At 36.1% G+C, this 21,177-nt stretch overlaps 1 protein-coding gene across 2 annotated transcripts in view; it reads right to left on the bottom strand.

The window, feature by feature from the left end:
* Positions 1–3,159: 3,159 nt before the first annotated feature.
* The window catches only part of LOC106874008 (kelch-like protein 9), a 49,113-nt gene continuing 31,095 nt past the window's right edge, over positions 3,160–21,177 (bottom strand). For both annotated transcript variants that reach the window (XM_052968841.2, XM_052968842.2), the window contains exons 3-5: positions 16,668–16,845; positions 6,515–6,729; positions 3,160–5,424 (exon numbers count right to left, since the gene is read on the bottom strand). In XM_052968841.2, the coding sequence (XP_052824801.1) occupies positions 5,149–5,424; positions 6,515–6,729; positions 16,668–16,845 (669 nt within the window). In that variant the 3' untranslated portion in view covers positions 3,160–5,148. The remainder of the gene's footprint in view (positions 5,425–6,514; positions 6,730–16,667; positions 16,846–21,177) is intronic.

The following is a 21,177-nucleotide window of genomic DNA, read 5'->3' as shown; positions in this document are numbered from 1 at the left end:
TGGGTTTGACAAAATAAGCACTAGAGTCAATTCATTTGACTAAAAACGTTTCAAGGTGGTGCCCCAGTATGGCCACTGTCCAATGACTGAAACAAATAAAAGGCATTAGATTTCTTCATGATTAATGATCTGATTGCTTCATAAATATTAAACATTTTTCCACAAAGGAAAATTTCAAATTCTTTGAAATGAAAAATTGTATGACGTCATCTGTATGCTAAATCAAGGTTGATCTACAGTTAAACATCAACAATATATACACCTATTCTTTCTAGTTGTTCAAATACAAAGCTATAATTTATAACAGATTCCACTACAGGTAATGAAATACTTCTCATAGCAAAGTTTAGGATGAAAACAATAGAAAATTTTGATAATCTGTACTAATTAAAACTAATTATACATGTGTATTTAAAGCTATTCATTTATGTTTCTGCACTTCTTCCCATGAGTAATAGAGTGATGGTCAAAAACTATGAAGTCTGTCTGAGTAAGAAATAAATTACATAAATAAAAATTTAGGAGCAGGTGTGGTTGTGTAGTAAGATGTTTAGTTTCCAACAATATGGTTCTGGTTCAATCCCATTGCATGGCACCTTGGGCAAGTGTCTTCTATGATAGCCTCAAGCTAACCAAAGCATTGTGAATGAATTTGGTAGACAAAAACTAAAAGAAGACCATCACATGCAAGCATGTATGTATGTATGTCTTACAGTATGTATGTGTGTGTGTGTGGAGGGTGGTGCTACTGTCACCTTGCTTTGCCGTCACAATAATTGTAAACAAGTGTCACCATCATGCCATCATGCCAAGAGTGTCTTTCATTCCCATTCTTCCATGAAAACATGTCTAGTTATGGGGAAATATTATCTTACTTGTAAAGAAGTAAGGGTTAGCAACAGGAAGGGCATCTGGCAGTAGAAAATCCCCCTCAACAGTATTCTGTCCAACCCATGCAAGCATGGAAAAGTGGATATCAAAACAATGATGATGATGATGATGATGATATTTTAGTATAAAAATACTCAATGTAACAATGATATGAAATTTCGTGTGAGTGACATTTTTACAGCATTACAGAAGGCAGCCAACAAAATAATGACTAAAGACCACCTGACCTAAAAAAAAAAAAAAGAGAGAGAGAGAGAATGAGAGCTTAGACCGTTGACATATTCAAACAGATTTAGGCCAGGCACTTATTGCAGATGAATGAGAAAATCTTCAAGCTTTACAGCACATCCTTCAATGAGAGATTCCACTATCCATTGTTGAAGGATGGATAAAATATGTCAAACAAATCATTTCTGTTTTCTTCATAAACCATAACTAACAAAATAACAAAATTTTTAAGCAGTTTCAAACACCCAGACATCAAGCTATGAAGGGTGTTCATTGAAGATTTCTCCAGACCCACTTCTGGTTATTGCAGGAAATGGAACTTGTATAGGTATAATCATACATGTCTCTACATGTCACATTGTAAATTGCAGCTTTCCACTAGTATTCATTTGTCTTTTACAGCTGCTGAAGTGGACTAACGCATTAGAATGGAGGCAGTTGAATGCAGATCAGTGATCAGGTTCTTATACTTGAAAGGTTGTACACCAAAAGAGACTATCGATGGGATGAAAGAAGTTTATGGTGACGATGCACCATCATACAATGTAGTCAAGCACTGGCATTGCCAGTTCAAATGCGGTCAGACATCAGTGGAAACTGCTCCTATTACTGAACCACATTCCGTCATTGATGATGACACCATCCATAAAGTGGAAGCCACCATTTTAGAGAATCACCGCATAATTATTTGGCAACTAGCCCAAGAAGTGAAGATAAGTGTAGGGTCCATGGTAAAAATCATTCATGACAATTTGCACATACAGAAGTTGTCTACACGATGGATTCCCCTGATGTTCACACCTTTTCAGGAGCAGGAATGAGTCAATTGCTGCCAGGTTCTTCTGGCAATGTACCAAGAGAATGAGCAAGTCTTTTTTAACAGACTTATCACACAGGATGAAACATGGGTCCATCACTGTAATCCTGAGACAAAAGTCCAGTCGAAGCAATGGAAGCACAATAATTCACTACCTCAAAAGAAGGCTCGTGTCCAACCCTCAGCAGGCAAGGTAATGTTTGTAGTCATTTGGGACCAGCACGAAGTAGTGATGATGGATTTTCTGGCAAAGGACACCATAATTAACAGGGCATATCATGCTTGTCTGCTGCAGAAATTGCAGGATGCCATCAAAGCAGAGAGGTGTGGCATGCTGACCAAAGGAGCCTGCCTCCTCCAAAATAATGCCCCAGTTCACAATGTGCATGGGGGTCAGATGAAAGCACACTCCTGCAGCTATGAAATCCTTTCTCATTCTTCTTACTCTCCCAACCTTGCACCATCTGACTTCCACCTCTTTCCAACCATGAAGTCTTTTTTGAAAGGGAAGCACTTTTTTGATGATGACGAACTTATTTCCAAGGTAAAGTCTTGGCTCCAGACGTAACCTACCGGCTTCTACAGACGAAGTCTTCACATCTACATAAAGCAATGGGAGAAGTGTGTCGCCATTGATGGGGGCTATGTAGAGAAGCACTAATAATTATGCCAAGTTTCATTTATCCCAATCCTTGGGAAGTAGGTCAGAGGAAATCTTTAATGAACACTCTTTGTAATTTATTGCAAATTGTAGAAAACACTGAATACATATTGCAAGCCTTTTTGTTTTAATTATCATCAACTGAAAATCAGAGGTAAAGGGGAGTCTCTGATTCCTTTTATCTCTGAATCTTCTTCATCAATAATCTTTTTCACAAAACTTTGAAAAATACGTGTGTGTGTGTGTGTGTGTGTGTGTGTGTGTGTGTGTGTGTGTGTTCATTATTTTTGCATTTTACTGAGGTTTTTTGGATTTTATGTTGCCTTTTTTGTTTTTTGTAAAACTATTTTCATGGATTAATAATACGTAGCGAATTGTATCTAGATATTGCAGCTTTAAAATATAATAATTATATAATTTCAAAATTACTTTTTTTCTATGAAGTTAGAAATGCAGTGCTAAAAATATGTGTAGCGTCAATGAATGTACAAGAATTCGTTTTCAGAAATATATATTAAAAAAAAAATGGAAGGAATGAAGGAATAAACACTGCGACACATGCTCAATTGGCGTTTTGGGTTTATTAAAAATGTCAACGCAAAGTATATAGAAGGGGAACAAATCGAAAGAATATGAATAAGCATAAAAGGGAGATAACTATTAACTCAAGGAATTTTTTTTTTCTTTAATATAAAGGCGAGAAAATAATTTAAAATATAGAAAAAAAATCAGAAACTGTATTAGTTATAAAGATATGAACGTTTTTACGAAAACACATCTAAAAAAAAAAAAACCTAAACACATACGTACGTTGTGCAACTTACAAAAATATAAACTTAGGCTAAGAGAATATAATAACTGAATCATTGAATTCATCTTGGATTTTCATTTCCATAAATAGTTTCAATATTTTCTTGTAATTCATACTAATTCATTTTCTAATGTGTAGTTTTGAACCAAAAATGTATTGAAGATATAAATTATATTCTCTACACAATAGAAATGTATAGTATATGAATGCCACAAGAAAAATATCATTTCACTGTCAGTGTATGAAACTGTAAATATATATGTATATATATATATATATATATGTGTGCGTATGTCATCATAAATATGTAAAAAGAAAACTTAGTTACATGTTTCAATACAGTCAGTATGGCAGGGTTGTTATATATATATACAAATATTAACTCAATGTGATAAAAAAAAAAAAGACACTAGACTAGTGTCGTTTCTAGAATTGAGCTGGTAATAATAATTTCTCACGCAATAAAGGTGTCTCCCACTAATTTTAATTGCAGATGTTTTGCAATAAATAGCTCTGAATATAGATATTCTGGAATGAGATGAGTTCTATTATGTGGTAACAGTTTTAGAGACATTTCATCGGAGGTAATAATAACAAAAATAGATTGAAGAGGAAAACCACAAGAAACAAAGGTAGAAAGATACAATTAGCAGCAATATCAGTAGAAAGAGAAAAATACCAATAATTGTAAAACCTTCTTCAATTAAAGGTTCTATATCAACACAAACGTGTATATACACAGTTATACATACATATACGTACTCTACCTCCTGTGATCATAACTTTTTGTGCAGTGGGAAATATTAGAAAGAGATATAAAAAAAAAAAAAATGAGAATGAACTTGATGGTAGATTCTGAGCAATGTTAAGGAATTAACTGCCGTCAGTGACAGTAGCAAAATTTTATTAAGGTCCCTTGCATACTGCGGCACAGAAGCCATTCATAAATTCATTCAAACAGATATTTACACACATGCATACACACACACACACAAGCTTGCAGACATGCATACTTTTTCTCTTTTCTCTCTCTTTCAGACATCCTAAATGGTTGAATATATAACAAGTAAACTAATTCATCATTCCACAAACTGTTAAATAATTGTTTACCACAATTATTGCTGTAATCACATTTGTGACTTACTATTTAACTAGTAATTTAAAAAGTGTCTTCTCGTTTCCCTTTATTTCGGTTACATATATAGAGAGAAGGATTAATTATCAGCATTCATACCAAATGTCTACAAAAATACAACCTTATGTGCTTATAGCCACCACAACTCAAGCAATCCCATCAGAAGCCTTAGTTTCTTTCTTTCAACAACCAACAATACTGAACATCCTTTGGATTATCTTACTTTTTTAGAAGGAAAGAAGAGAATGAATACAGTATGGTCATCTGATATATTAATCAGTCCAATGTGGTCATTTGATAATGACCAATCAAGTGTGTCCTATTACCAGTGTCATCAAATAACTACCAACAAAGTGCAGCTAATTTGATAATTATCAACATTCACTGAACATGCTATGATCACCGGATAACTGTCAAATTAATATTGTTATCAGATAACTAAAAACCTTTCAGTATGATATAGCCATCCTCAAATGATTATCAAAGTTTGACTAGCAGGGTGTGGCCAGTAGATAACTCTCAAGATTTGATAAGTCAGGTATGATCATAATAATCAAAGCTTGATCCATGTAAGGTGAATAACAGAGTAGTGAGATGTAATGTTCTCAACTGACAAAAAAACTGGGATCAAGGATGATTGAGCAGCATTGATGATAATGAGTGAAGAGATCAGAGATAAGTTGAACATGCTTCCAAGATTGGTCTGCTGGGTCAAAAACTGAAACCATATCAACATACTGATTGTTAGTAAATTTGTAGCCACCAACACAATAGATTTTATTGTGTCGAATAATAGGATATATACAGGACATTGGTGTCTGTTGAGTTTCATTGGTCAAGCGTGTCCACTGATCAGTTACAGGATCATATTTCTCACATTCCTAAAAAAGAAAAAAAGAAAAAGGATTTTAAAGAAGTGGGATGCTAGTTTTATTCATCAAATATATTCATAACTCAGATCAAGATCAAATAAAATTTATAGTCAATGCAAGTAACATTTGTTCACATGGATATCGTTCGCTTTCAACTTCAAATATTAATATCTAATATTTTGACCAGCAATTTACAGCTGTTTTTGTCATTGTGTACTCTCGTTAACTCTGCAAGAACAGAATTATGACATAGTCAATGGTAAAAACAATCTGCAATTCTTGCAGCCCAAATAATGCAATACCTTCCATTATGCAGTGGTAGAGCAAGTGGAATACAAAGTAGAAATCAACCATTTTACTATTTCCTCTGTATATAATCATAAGTTCTTATGGTAGTCAAACCAAGACTTTCAAAAGTCTGTGTGGGTTGAAGGAGAATAGAGGATTAGATTTTTCGCCTCATAGGCCTTTATGAGCAAACATGTTTACAAGCGTATGCTATAATTGATGAAGTGAAAAGAGTATAATCTTAAATGATTTGATCCAATAATAACTTGTTTTAATATGTGAAACCATTAAGAAGCCCCAAAGTATTAGAATGCCCTTCCAATCAATCATTGTCTGTCAAGCGTGGTTGATGTATTTAACACTTAAACATTCAGATTATCCTTTTAAATGTAATGCTTATTTGTTTACATTGTTTTGAATTGACTTTTGAGACTTTGATGATGTGATTGTTTATTTTTAGAACGACATTATAGTATAGGTGTGAAGATTTAGATCTGACCAATAAAACAGGTAGAATATTTTGGTTGGATATAGCTAGTTTAAATACTTAAAGATTAAATGTCATGCCAAATGCTGATTATTCTGTGATTCCTATATAATAGAGTGGCCATACTTTTATACAATTTGAACTCTAGCCGGTTGCTTTCACATTCCTACTATTCTGATTGATACTCTATGAATATTATTATTCATTCAACAACTAATATGCAATATTGTGTCTTTAAGTATGTTATAAACATACATAAATACTCTTCAGCAAGTAAACACATAAGACAATAAAAAAGAAGTTATGTTGCATGTTATGACTTACTTTGATGTCTTGTATTAAGCCTTGTTGCATAGTACACCCTCCAACAGCATAGATATATCCATTGACAGACGCCATTGCATGGCAGGAACGCCTTTGTATCAAGGACTCCCTTCTTTTCCAATCTTTCACAAGTGGATCGTAGCTGACAACATTATTTAACAAATCTGTCCCATCATGCCCGCCAGATATGTACAACTGATTGTTTAAAACACAACCTGTAAATAAAAACGTAACTTTATCAACACAAGACTTGATTGGATATGCATATAACATAAAGGTGATACAAAAGCAGTTTTATTCTTAGTTTTTTTTTTATCTATTTTCATAATGTGGATTAAATAATTCTGCAGTATAGCACTTTTTACAACACAATACTCTGTCCACAAATCCATTCAACCAGTATACGTTATTCTTTTGCGGTATAAATTCCATTCTACTCTATTGCTCTTTGAAACTAAAGTTATTCAAGGGAGGTAACTCCGAATTAACCTATCAAAATGACAAAAAAAAATTTGTTTTCTTTAATCTTTAACATTAAGTTTTTCGGGAGTTTTTTTTTTTTTTCATTCTTAAAATGTTTTTCTCTTAAATTCGCAACAAGTTAAATGGGGAGAACAGTTTTATCACAAAATGATATTTCTACTTAATATTACTGCTAGATATTACAGGAAATGGCATAACCTAAAACGTATGCACAGACACTTGTACACGGTCAGTCAATTTGCTAGAAAAAACGGCCAACTCTCTCTCAAAAATCACAGCCTTTTAAAAGAATAAAGCGAGTCACATTAGATAATGTAAACTTTGGTATATAAAACGACAGGTTGGTCACATCTAATCCCAGGTCTGCTTGACCAGAACTGATTTAGGGCTAAACAACTACAATGGTTTGAATCCCCTTCATGAATATAATGAATAAAAAACTTGGGAAGTTTATCATTACACTAAACGAACATAATATTAGAAATACAGATTGAGTTATTTCCCTTCTTAGTGATGAGAAAGAATATTCCTTCAACACACACACATTATTTTTTATTTGTCTGTACTGTGGCTATGCAGGGCAGCACCTTCTAGGCTTACAGGCAAACGAATCTACACCAGTACTTATTTTTTAAAACACACACACACGTACACGGAAGGCTTCTTTCAGTTTCTGGCTACCAAATCCACTCACAAGGCTTTGGTCGCTGCCAAGCTACTATAGAAGACACTTGCCCAAGGTGCCACACAATGGGGTGACTCCTGAACCATATGATTTGGAAGCAAACTTCTTATCACACAACCACGTCTGTACATCATCATCATCATCATCCTTTAGCATCCGTTTCCCATGCTTGATGGGCTGTGTATATATACAAAAATATTACATATATGTTATATCTTTTTTTTGTTAGGAAGTAAGTGTTATGACTGGTCACAGAGTGACCATTGATTCACACCTATAAAGCACTTAGCAGTATAAGTGACTCATCAGGCTCAAATGACCGTTTGAGTCGGATAAGTCACCTATACTGCTAAGTGCTTTATCACTGCAAAACCAACGGTCACCCTATGACCAGCCATTACATGTAACTTCCTAAAACAAAGTATATTAGTGCTCTAATGCTTTAGAGTGTGCCTCTTTTTCGGATATATGAACTGCTGATGCTATTTAATATATATATCTAAACATACATTATATATATCTAAGTATCAGGTTTGTTGACCTCTCCACATTAAGCAGAAATTTCCAGCATTCATTATCACTGCAAGAACTCCTGCATTTTATAAATTCTTCTGCAGTTCCAATATTTTATCAAGACTCACTATTCCTTTTGTGGAACATCACCAACAAAGTTTCTCGATTCTTATGAAGACTGTCTTTCAGCTCAATCTGAAGTAATGTAAAAATAAAAACAAACAATGTCTCATTTAAACAAGGGCCTCCTTTTAATAATGTATAAACAGTTTTTGCTACTTAACTGATACTGAATGCTAAGAAAATGGAGAAATGTGTCAAAAAAGTAATTAAGCTAAGTGAAGACACGTGGCCTAATGGTTAGGTTATTGCACTCACGATTGATAGACCATGGGTTCATTACCTTAACTGGATGGCACGTGTTCTTGAGTGAAACATTTCATTTCACATTGTTCCAACCCCACTTCAATAGGGGTGGGGGATGTTGGCCTGCTCGCTTAGCCAGCAGGGTGGCGTCCTTTGAAGGCTAAGATAATGCAGTGATGTGTAATATCTGAAAGCCTGTTCGGTCACAATATCACATGATAATTAAATACATTAACACATCTAACACATCAAATTGCTTCCTTTGTTTCAGTTAGACTTAGGCAATATCTACAGTTCTAGCACTGATCTGTTTCATATTGGTATTGGATTTTCTGTTTCACTTCTTTTGATAGGAGCACAAAACGAAAGAGACTGTGAGAAAAATTTTTGTTACTAAAGTAATACTGAATACTAAGAAAATGGAGAAATGTGTCAACAAAGTGATTAAATCAAGAAATGGTAATAATAAGGTCTGTCTGCTCATTGCACGCATAAATCCAATGAAGTTATCATCTACTCAATTTCACAGATAAAGACTTCAGTTAAACAGAGGTTATAGGTGAAAACATTTACTCAAGGTATTATGCAATATGATTGAACATAGTCTCTCATGATTGCAAAGTGTTCTTCTTAACTATTCAGCCATGTCTACACAAACACACACATTTGTGCAAATGTGTGGGCATATATGCATGTGAATGTGTATTCATGTAGGTATATGAAATTGTGTGTATTTGTATGGATTTGTATTGCATGTATTTGAGCAAAACACTGTATTTCACATTCTTCCAGTCCACTCAGCTATGAATTGTATCTGTAATTCAAAAGGGCCATTCTGTATAACATCTAATCTCCCTGAGAACTACATTGATGATATACACACCTGTGGAGCGCCCAACTACTTGCAAGTTAATTTCATGGCCCAACCACTTGCAAGTTAATTTCATGGCCAGATGGAGTGCCAGGCGACACACACACACACACACACACACACACACGTTTGTGTGCATGCTTGTGCATGTATATGTGTGTGTGTGTGCATGCACATGGAATCATAGGTTTAGAAGTCAAAAAAGTTAATGTCTACCCAGTTCACTCAAAACTGGTTGGCCCGATTCTATAGAAGAAAGTTGGCCAAGATATCATGCAATGGATGAGATGCGTGCGTGCGTGTGTGTGTGTGTGTGTGTGTGTGTGTGTGTGCATGCATGAATGTGTGAGTGCACACACGTATGTGTGTGTGTGTGTGTGTGTGCAATCAAAAATGTAACCATAGGCCTAAAAGCTGGTTTTTGGAATTTGGTAGAAACCTCTAAGATTATATCAATTATTTATTAACCTATAAATGTGTTTGTTAGGCTTTTTTTGTATGTATATATATATGTATGTATGTATGTATGTATGTATGTATGTTATATATATATATATATAATGAAATTTCATAGTAGTTTGTATGTGTGTAAAGTTGTTTGGTTAAAAGTGAAACAATTATAGGATAGATTTATCATTAGGTATAAATGTATATGCACTTACAAGGTGTAATTATAGAATGAATATTGGATGTATTTCTATTGTAGTATCATTATATGCGAACAGACATCACAATGTGTAGAACTATGTAAATCTGTACAAACAATCCTTATGAAGTTACCCTATAGAATTAAATTCCGTTTTTTAAGAACTAATTCATAATTCCAAATGAATGGATATAAACAGGAAAAAGTATTAATATATGAGCATGATTGTAAGCTTCATAACTAGCGTAGCATAAATGGGTACACACTCACAAGAATGGAAAGTGTGAGTGTACGTTTGGATAAATCATCATCATCATCATTTAACGTCCACTTTCCATGCTAGCATGGGTTGGACGATTTGACTGAGAGCTGGTGAAACCAGATGGCTACACCAGGCTCCAATCTGATTTGGCAGAGTTTCTACAGCTGGATGCCCTTCCTAACGCCAACCACTCCAAGAGTGTAGTAGGTGCTTTTACGTGCCACCGGCACGAAGGCCAGTCAGGCGGTACTGGCAACGGCCATGCTCAAATGGTGTATTTTACGTGCCACCTGCACATGAGCCAGTTCAGTGGCACTGGCAACAATCTCGCCAGGAAGGCATATGTATGAATATAGTACAACCCATGCCAGCATGGAAAATGGATGTTAAATGATAATGATGATGATATATGCTAAAGTGGAATAAATGTATATGTACGTATATACATGTGTGTACAAGTAAATTTGTTAGTTTAATAGCCTCTCTCAATGAAAAGCAACAGGGTAAAGACTGTGGTGGCGATACTATATATCTAAAATTGAATCTGCAAGGTGACAGTTCTCAGTATCCTGCTGAGTTAAGAAAGAGAGCATACATCATCAGTTTTCTTTGAAGTGGAACAGTAACAGACACAAGAGATGAGTAATTGTTAAAGGTTATCGTTTTAAATGCCTTTTTTTCCTAAAATTCCAGATAAATCTGTAGTCAAATATCAATTGAATATGCAGTTCTTTATTCTTTTGTTTTTTTTTTAATTTCCTTTAATTTATTTTTGTTGTTTTTCTCATTTGTATCTCTCTTTATTTCCTTGTTCCTCTTTGTCAGAGGAATATTAAAAATAATATTTCAGTATGGGCATAAAAGGTGGAAAAAGCTAAAGATGATACAGCAGTACTTTGACTATGGTCACCCAAGGATGTGCATGTATACATGCTACTGTTGAATCGTAATAACACAGTATTGCATATAGTATGTGTAACATTCAACAATTAACAGCTGATAATGATGTGTTGAAACAATTGTAGTGATATATAATAAAGCCTGTTTGATCCATCTTCTTGTGCTAAATTTTTCTTTCTAAACACACACACACATGTGTGCATGTGTGTGTGTGTGTGCATGCATGTGTGTGTGTATGTGGGTGTGGTACATGAACATATATAATTCCATCATAAGGACATCAAAAAGATGGAGCATTTCCATCAAGAGAAATTCCACAACATCAAATGGCAGGACTACATAACCAATAATGTTATCCTAGAAAAAGTCAATACAGAGTCAACTATGACAAAATACTGGAAAAAGAGAGATTGCCTCAACATTTATTCTTCAGTGAATTGCCCACTGGAAAAGCCCACATGGATGTCCCCTAAACCATTACAAAAACCAGGTTTTCACACAGTTACTGCCTAACAAATTCATTCACAAAACATTGGTCAGTCAGGCTTCAGTAGGAAACACTTGCCCAAGGTGGTACACAGTGGACTAGAACCCTGAACCATCTGTTACAAAGTGAGCTTCATGATCCCTGCAGCCATGCCCCTCTCTCTCTCTCTCTCTCTCTCTCTGTGCACACACAAGTGTTCCGTCATGACTTGATCCAGTTGGAACTTTTTTCAACTGCTTCTTAAGAGCTCTGGTTTTCTTTCTCCCGGAAATTGAGAACCATTTTATGAGATCATAGGTAGATTTGCATATGATCTCATAAGACTTGGCTAGCATATTTTTCTGCAATTGCAACATATTTTCACTATTATTACAGTTTTCTTGTGTTCCAATAAATGGAAGGATTTATAGAATCAATTATTATTTATTCAAGTATATTTGTACTTATCATATCATAACTGATTTAGCGTTTTCCCTGTCTTTCATAGAGGTGTACTTCCTTCTCAAAAATCCTTCTTAACAAAATATAAATCACTCAATAACAAAGGGAGAAATCTTCCGTTGTTTCTGTCAATATCACATCAAGTATTTGCACATATGTGAACCTAAGTGTATGTATATGTATGCATGCATACATATACATCTCTTGTGAGATGCATATGTGTCCTTCCACTAAAACTAAGTGTGTATACATGTGCTTATGCATATAGTTAAATACAGTAACAGCCCCATGAATGTTGACTAAATGAAATGTGCTAAGATAAATTGAAAAAAAATTCATAAAAGAATTTTCAGCAGTTTAACTGACAGCATAATGTGCTTATAAATGGGGCATAAAATATGCAAAAAAAAAAAACAAGAAAGAATAGTATTCATCTAAAATAGCAAAGAATGCTTTATACATTCAACTCTTTTACTCTTTTACTTGTTTCAGTCATTTGACTGCGGCCATGCTGGGGCACCGCCTTTAGTCGAGCAAATCGACCCCAGGACTTATTCTTTATAAGCCTAGTACTTATTCTATCGGTCTCTTTTTGCCGAACCACTAAGTTACAGGGACGTAAACACACCAGCATCGGTTGTCAAGCTAAGTTGGGGGGGGGGGGGGGGAACAAATACACACACACGTATATATATACATACATATATACGACGGGCTTCTTTCAGTTTCCATCTACCAAATTCACTCACAAGGCTTTGGCTGGCCTGAGGCTATAGTAGAAGACACTTGCCCAAGGTGCCACGCAGTAGGACTGAACCCAGAACCATGTGGTTGGTAAGCAAGCTACTTACCACACAGCCACTCCTGCGCCTATAACTGGTGTACTTATGTCATCAAAAACAATGACCAGCAGTTTTATTATTTATAGTGATTCAAAATGATGGGTGAAATTATTGGTTTCAAATTTTGGCACAAGGCCAGCAATTTTAGGGGAGGGTTAGGGTTAGGGCTAGGGTGGATTATATCAACATCAGTAGAACACTGATACTTATTTTATTGACCCCAAAAGGATATAAAGCAAACTCAACCTCAGAGGAATTTGAACTCAGAACATAAAGATAGATGGAACAACACTAAAGCATTTTTGCCCAGCATGCTAACAATTCTGCCAGCTCACTGCCTTATGGCTGAAATTATTGATAACCTTCTTACATAAAGATTTTGCACCTTGTATTTAATAGTAGAATATAACATTATGATCTAATCCAAAAGGCCAAGACCAATCATTCATAAATGTGACAGTGCATGCTGCTCTCTGAATACGATGAGTCACACTGCTATGTAGTCAAAAATTATAGCTTTTTTTTTTTTTTTACTTATAAAATTTTACTAGACCAATGAATGATTAAATGATAGTAACTCTTACTCTTTTACTTATTTCAGTATTCAGAGTGCAGCCATGCTGGAGCAATGCTTTGAGGAATTTTAATCGAACTAATTGACCCCATTACTTATTTTCTTCGTAAGCCAGGAACTTATTGTATTGCTCCTTTTTTGCCAAACCGCTAAGTTACAGGAACATAAACACACCAACACCGGTTGTCAAGCAATAGTAGGGCACAAATACAAACACACTGATATATATATATATATATATATATATATATATATATATATATATATATATATATATAAACTTACTATTAATAAACGTCTGGTAGTGTGTTGTGTATGATTATGCATGTATGATGGTGACACTTGCTCACACCTATTATCTAACGTCAAGACAAGATAGTAACACACATACATGTACATTATACACACACACACACACACATATACACACACACACATGTACTCATTTACAAAATCCACTTATAAGGCTTTGGCTGATCTATAGTAGAAGACACTTGCCCAATGTGCCATGCGGATGAAAAGCACACTTCTTACCACACACCAATGCTTACACCTGAAGTAAGATATCTACATTAAAAATATTTTCCTAATGATCACTTCCATTTAGATATCTGTCCATCAGAGATATTGATCAGAATATATTCAGCTCGAAACAGTGAATGAAGTCATATATCTACAGCAGCATAAATGTGTTTTGTATTACAGTATCTGGCAAAATACTCCATGCACTTGAAACATTGTATGATCATGTTATCATTGTCTTACTGACAGAGATCAGATGTACATAGAGGTGGCTATAGTGAGTGTGGAATGAAAGTGGAGGAGGTGTTGATGGCAAATATGAGAGGGTGTTGAGAATGATAGCAGAGGAGAGAGGATGTTAAGGATAAAGTATGGTGATCCAAAGATGCTGCTCAAGAGAAAAGGAGGAATAACTGGTAACACAGAAAGGGGTAATTGGTGGAAAATAAAGTAGGAAGGTATGAAATTGAGAACGAGGAATGGATTTTAAAAGGAAGTAATTCCAAGGAGAGAGGGAGCACAAAGGGGAGATTGAATATGTGCAAGAAACATGTTTATATTTATTCTTAATACATTCCAGCAAATCTTTAATATATTTATCATCAATATGTATAGCATTTTTCTTTTTATTCTCACCATTTTACCAACTCATAATAATTTATTGATTTGGCAGACATCAGCATGCATCAGCAAATAATTTGTTTGCTGAATTCTATAAACAAAAACAACAACTATTGTTTAGATTTATTGATATACAGGTAGAAGGGCATCCAGCTGTAGAAACTCTGCCAAATTAGATTGGAGCCTGGTGTTGCCATCCGGTTTCACCAGTCCTCAGTCAAATCGTCCAACCCATGCTAGCATGGAAAGCGGACGTTAAACGACGATGATGATGATGTAGCTTGGGCTGAAGTGACACAGACAAGTTGAAACATCGGTGTCTCAAAGTTTCCCAATGTCAAAGAATTAAGTGTATTGTCAACACATTGTCTAAAGAGAGGTGTTCTCCAAAGACAAACTACAACAGTAGTTAACATATTCACATTCAAATCTGCTGTAATTCAGTACAAGCATGACTTTGTAGTCAAGAAGTTTACTTCCCAAACACATGACATCAGTCCCACTGTGTGACACCTTGGGTAAGTGTCTTTTACTAAAGCTCAGGGCTGACCAAAGCCTTTTGAGTGGATCTGGTAGTAAAGTAACTCTAAACCCCCAAGATAACAAATTGACAGACATCAAATTTGAGTCTCGATAATGGTTAACCGACTAAAGCTGCATGTATTTTTACATAGCTCAGTTTTTAAAACAATTAGCAATTATGACAATTCATATTTATATAATAAGATAAAGCATTATGTTAAAAGATTTAACTAGAATATATATTAAATATGAATATGTGTTGAAGTAGGTGTCTAAAATATATATTGATTTCAAATTTTGGCACAAGGCCAGCAATTTCTGGGGAGGGGATATGTCAATTACATCAAGCCCAGTGTTCAATTGATAGTTATTTCAATGACCCCCGAAAGGATGAAAGGCAATGTTAACCTTGATGGGATTTGAACTCAGAATGTGAAGACAGGTGAAATATCACAAATCATTTTGCCTGGCATGTTAATGATTCAACTAGTTCACCACCTTAGCAGTTTAAAATATATATTAATACTTTGTTTCTTGGTATCTTTTAATAAACAATGAATAAATCTATAATCTTTGACAATCATGTAAGCAAAAGAGCAACAACTACTAGATCAGCAGTACAGCATAACCACTCCCTGTCCAAATTAAGGAGCATCTCACTACCAATGCCTCCTTCTGCAAACACCTGAGCAGATGTGGCAACACCACCAAGGAGATAGACACCTCCACACTAGCCTCAGAGAGCAACACCAGCAATTTACTTATAAAAGTGGTTCTACTGATCCAACACCTCAACCCAAAAATTAACAGTCAATTGGAGTGGTTCCTATGACAGCATCACAGCAACTGTGACCAACACCATCCAACAGATAGGGAATGGCCTACAACAACAGTAGGAGGTTTGTTTACACCAAAACTCAGACAGCCAGCAACACTTGAGGGGGTAACTGCTACTACTACTACTAATATAACGCTGTTACATCACAGATGGCATGGCAATGGCCTACAACAACAGTTGGAAGTTCATTTACACCAATGTTCAGAGTGTCGATTACATCTACGTTTGGAGAGTGACTACTGTTGCTACATAACGCTAGGGGATTTGAATGGGTTAATGGAATCTGCATAACTGGACATTTCCCAGACTGTTTTTCTTCTGCACCTGAAATATAAAGGTTTTATAAAACTTTCCACATTGTCAGAAGCTTTCTATTTTCTCTTTTTACCTTCTTCAATATTACAATGCTTCAAGCAAACTACAACGCTCTTAAAAATACATCTGTTCTTTACATGTAATAAATCACTGAGTTAGTATTTAACAGCTCGGCAGGTAAGAAGAGAAGGATTTCTCCAAACCTTAATTTTGATTTCTTTGAACTAATTCAACACTGACTGTTAAGTAAAATGGATTGACTTACCTGCATGTTCATGAACAAGATAAGGCAAATCTTTGTCCTTTTCCCAAACATCTTGATCACAATTATAGACCTCAACGCTTGGTAGTACTCCTGTCCAGTTTATTCCACCCACAGCATACAGCTGATTGTTTAATACTCCCAAATAGAAAAGACATCGGTATTCATTCATTGCTGCTACCTGAAATAAATAGAAACAAAATTTATGATTTAATACAGTGGTCAACAATGTTCCTGCTTTGTGAGTCAAGAAAATTAAAAAGTGAAATCATGATCGTACAAGACTTTCTTAACATCACTTCTTGCAATGAAAGAATTGCGACACAAATCTATTTTCTTTTTGAACCAACAAATATTTTTGTCTTGAATTGCTTCAGTCACACTGTTCACAACACACACACACACACACACACAGCAAGCAAGACTCAAACTCAGATGAATAGAAAAGTAGAGATGATAATCTCAAACAGTTGATTTCAATGCTATGCAACCTCTATAAATGGCAAATTACAACAAATAGAAAACTGTGCAGCAAAAGTAATATTAATAGAAACTTATGAATTATGAATTTCTGCCCTCATTTAAAGAATGATGTGCCAGATTTTGAGATTAAGATACTATAAATATAATGCAAAGTAGAGCAACTTGTTTTATCAACAAAATCTCTTTTAACTTTCCAACTCTTAAGTTGCAGTTGCTTTCTCTCCTTTCTCAGCATATTCTAAACTGCTAGCATAACCCTCATACCTGCCAAAATTTATCTATTCTACATATGTTCTACTATTCTTTATCTTTCTATATACACTGTGTGTTCAAATTTTGTACGATCTTCCCCTCACAACAATCATCAGCATCGTTTAACGTCCGCCTTCCATGCTAGCATGGGTTGGACGATTTGACTGAGGACTGGTGAAACCGGATGGCAACACCAGGCTCCAATCTAATTTGGCAGAGTTTCTACAGCTGGATGCCCTTCCTAACGCCAACCACTCAGAGAGTGTAGTGGGTGCTTTTATGTGTCACCCGCATGAAAACGGCCACGCTCGAAATGGTGTCTTTTATGTGCCAACCGCACAAGAGCCAGTCCAGGGGCACTGGCAACGATCTCGCTCGAAAACCCTACAAGGCCAGTCAGGCGGTATATATATATATATATATATATATGTCTGTACATATTGTCGTCGTCGTTTAACGTCCGCTTTCCATGCTAGCATGGGTTGGACGATTTGACTGAGGACTGGTGAAACCAGATGGCTACACCAGGCTCCAATCTGATTTGGCAGTGTTTCTACAGCTGGATGCCCTTCCTAAAGCCAACCACTCAGAGAGTGTAGTGGGTGCTTTTACGTGTCACCCGCACGAAGGCCAGTCAGGTGGTACTGGCAAAGGCCATGCTCATCTCGCTCGAGAAACCTCATGTGTCACCCGCACAAGAGCCAGCCCAGGGGCACCAGCAATGATCCCGCTCGAAAATCCCAGAACCCCACACAAAAGCCAGTTCAGGGGCACCAGCAACGATCTCGCTTGAAGAAATTTCATGTGCCACCCGCACAAGAGCCAGCCCAGGGGCACCGGCAACGATCCCGCTCGGAAAATTTCATGTGTTGCCCGCACATGAGCCAATCCAGGGGCACTGGCAACGATCCCGCTCGAAAGACTTCATGTGTCGCCCGCACATGGGCCAGTCCAGGGGTACTGGCAACGATCCCGTCCCGCTCAAGGCATTTCATGTGTCACCCGCACAAGAGCCAGCCCAGGGGCACTGGCAACGATCCCGCCCGAAAGATTCCATGTGTCGCCCGCACACGAGCCAGCCCAGGGGCACCGGCAACGATCTCGCTCAAAAAACCTCATGTGTCACCCGCACAAGAGCCGGCCCAGGGGCACCGTCAACGATCTCGCTCGAACTTTATGTTAATGGAAATAAAGTGACATAAAAGTTGTGAAAGTCTCAAAGAGAGGAAATGGAGGGAGAAGGATTTCAAAGTATGAAAGGAAAAGCTGATAATTATTAAAACCTAAATAAAAAAAAAGTCTAATAGAATATCTGGCTGATAGTTTAATATAAACAAAACAATGGCAATTCAAATCTTTTTCTTTTATTGTCTTTGGAGTCAGATTCATATTATTATTGGTTTCTAATGAAATTAAAAATAATCCTTTCTACTATAGGTACAAGGCCAAAAAATTGGGGGAGAGGGGCTAGTCGATTACATTGACCACAGTGTTTCACTGGTACTTAATTTATCAACCCCGAAAGGATGGCAAAGTTGACCTCAATGGAATTTGAACTCAGAATGTAAAGACAGAGGAAATGCCACCAAGCATTCTGCCTAATGTGTTGAATCTGCCAGCCTGCTGCCTTACTCTCTTTACTCTTTACTCTTTTACTTGTTTCAGTCATTTGACTGCAGCCATACTGGAGCATCACCTTTAGTCAAGCAAATCGACCCCAGGACTTATTCTTTGGCAGCCTAGTACTTATTCTAGCAGTCTCTTTTTGCCAAACCGCTGACTTACGGGGACATAAACACACCACCATCGTTTGTCAAGTGATGGGGGGGGGACCAAACACAGACACAAACATACATACATACATATATATATATATATATATATATATATACGACGGGCTTTTCAGTTTCCATCTACCAAATCCACTCACAAGGCTTTGGTCGGCCCGAGGCTATAGTAGAAGACACTTGCCCAAGGTGCCATGCAGAAGGACTGAACCCGGAACCATGTGGTTGGTAAGCAAGCTACTTACCACACAGCCACTCCTGCGCCTTAATGAAATTTAAAATAATATCAGAGTAGACTAATGGGACACCAGCTCATAATCTACAAATGATATGCGACTGTGTTGAATTATTATCAAGCATTATGATAAGTGGCATAAAAAAAAATTTCGACCTTGTTTTTCAAAATAATTGAATTTCATACAAACATTTTTTATGTAAAACAGATTTCAGTTCTACTAATATCAGAAAGGAGTAATTAATTTCTTCAGAAGAGTGCAAGTGTCCTAATTAATTAATTAATTAACCCAAAGCTAATTAGAACAGAAATGAAGAAATGAAATATCTTAATACTTCAGGTTGATTAAAAATATCTGAGTTTCACACGTTTTTTTATATTTTTACTTTATTTATGAATGTATCTGCTTGAGCTGATTAAATATCAGTTTACTGGGAATTACAGGCAGCTGTACTCACTCCACAGCTGAGACAACTAACTCTTGTTAACCCAATACACCTTACAGTAAATGTGTACCATGAGTAGGATCCAGTATTTATTGAAAACAATAAGAGAACTGTTTAAATGAGAAATTATTTCAGTAGCTTGCAAAGCTGAATTCAAGTGCTCACATGAACATGGTTTGGAGAAGAAATGATATTGCCCACCTAGTTTAACCTAGTTAAAAAACACCTTCAAAAACCCAGTAATTAATCATGCATGCATATACTGTTTTATTATGCTAACAAAGGTAGGATAGTTCAGTCTCAGCCTGATCACAGTATACTGGCTGTGACCAGCAAAAGAGTGTTTCATAATCGTATACAATACAAAGCAATACAAATAGTGGGCAAACTAGAAATGCCTGAAACAATTTGTGAGTATACTTGTGTGTGAGGTTTCTTTTACTCTTTTACTTGTTTCAGTCATTTGACTGCGGCCATGCTGGAGCACCGCCTATAGTCGAGCAAATCGACTCCAGCACTTATTCTTTGAAAGCCTAGTACTTATTCTATCAGTCTCTTTTGCCAAACCGCTAAGTTACGGGGACGTAAACACACTACCATCGGTTGTCAAGCAATGTTGGGGGGACAAACACAGACACACAAACATATACACACAAACATATACACACACATATATATATATATATATATATATATATATATATATATATATATATATACATATACACAACGGGCTTCTTTCAGTCTCCGTCTACCAAATCCACTCACAAGGCTTTGGTCGGCCCGAGGCTATATTAGAAGACACTTGCCCAAGATGCCACACAGTGGGACTGAACCCGGAACCATGTGGTTGGTAGGCAAGCTACTTACCACACAGCCACTCCTGCGCCTATATATATATCCATGCCAGCATGGAAGGCAAACATTAGATGATGATGATGATGATATGTATTGTTATATTTGGAGATGGTCATATTTTTGTCAATTAAACGCATGCACAATATACGTGGTCTTCACTTCAGCTTTTTTTGCTATTATTTTTGTGCCTTTGTCCAAGCTCCTCAGTAGGAAGACAAAATGGAATAAACAGAACAAGAGCAGACACATGATATAGAAAATCACTGATGAGGTCACAGAATGTGGGACAAAAGAGCTTATATAAAGAAACTAAAATAATAATAAAGCTGAAATGAAGACCAAATACAGAGCGCATGTTCTTAATTCACAAAAATGTGACCGCACTCAAATATAACAATACCTGTTTCAACACATGATTTCACATCAGGAATCTACATAAACATATATACAAA

This window comes from Octopus bimaculoides, chromosome 6 (assembly GCF_046866305.1).
Source record: "Octopus bimaculoides isolate indiv1 chromosome 6, ASM4686630v1, whole genome shotgun sequence".
NCBI lineage: Eukaryota > Metazoa > Mollusca > Cephalopoda > Octopoda > Octopodidae > Octopus > Octopus bimaculoides.
This window is presented reverse-complemented; position numbering and strand designations above follow the sequence as displayed.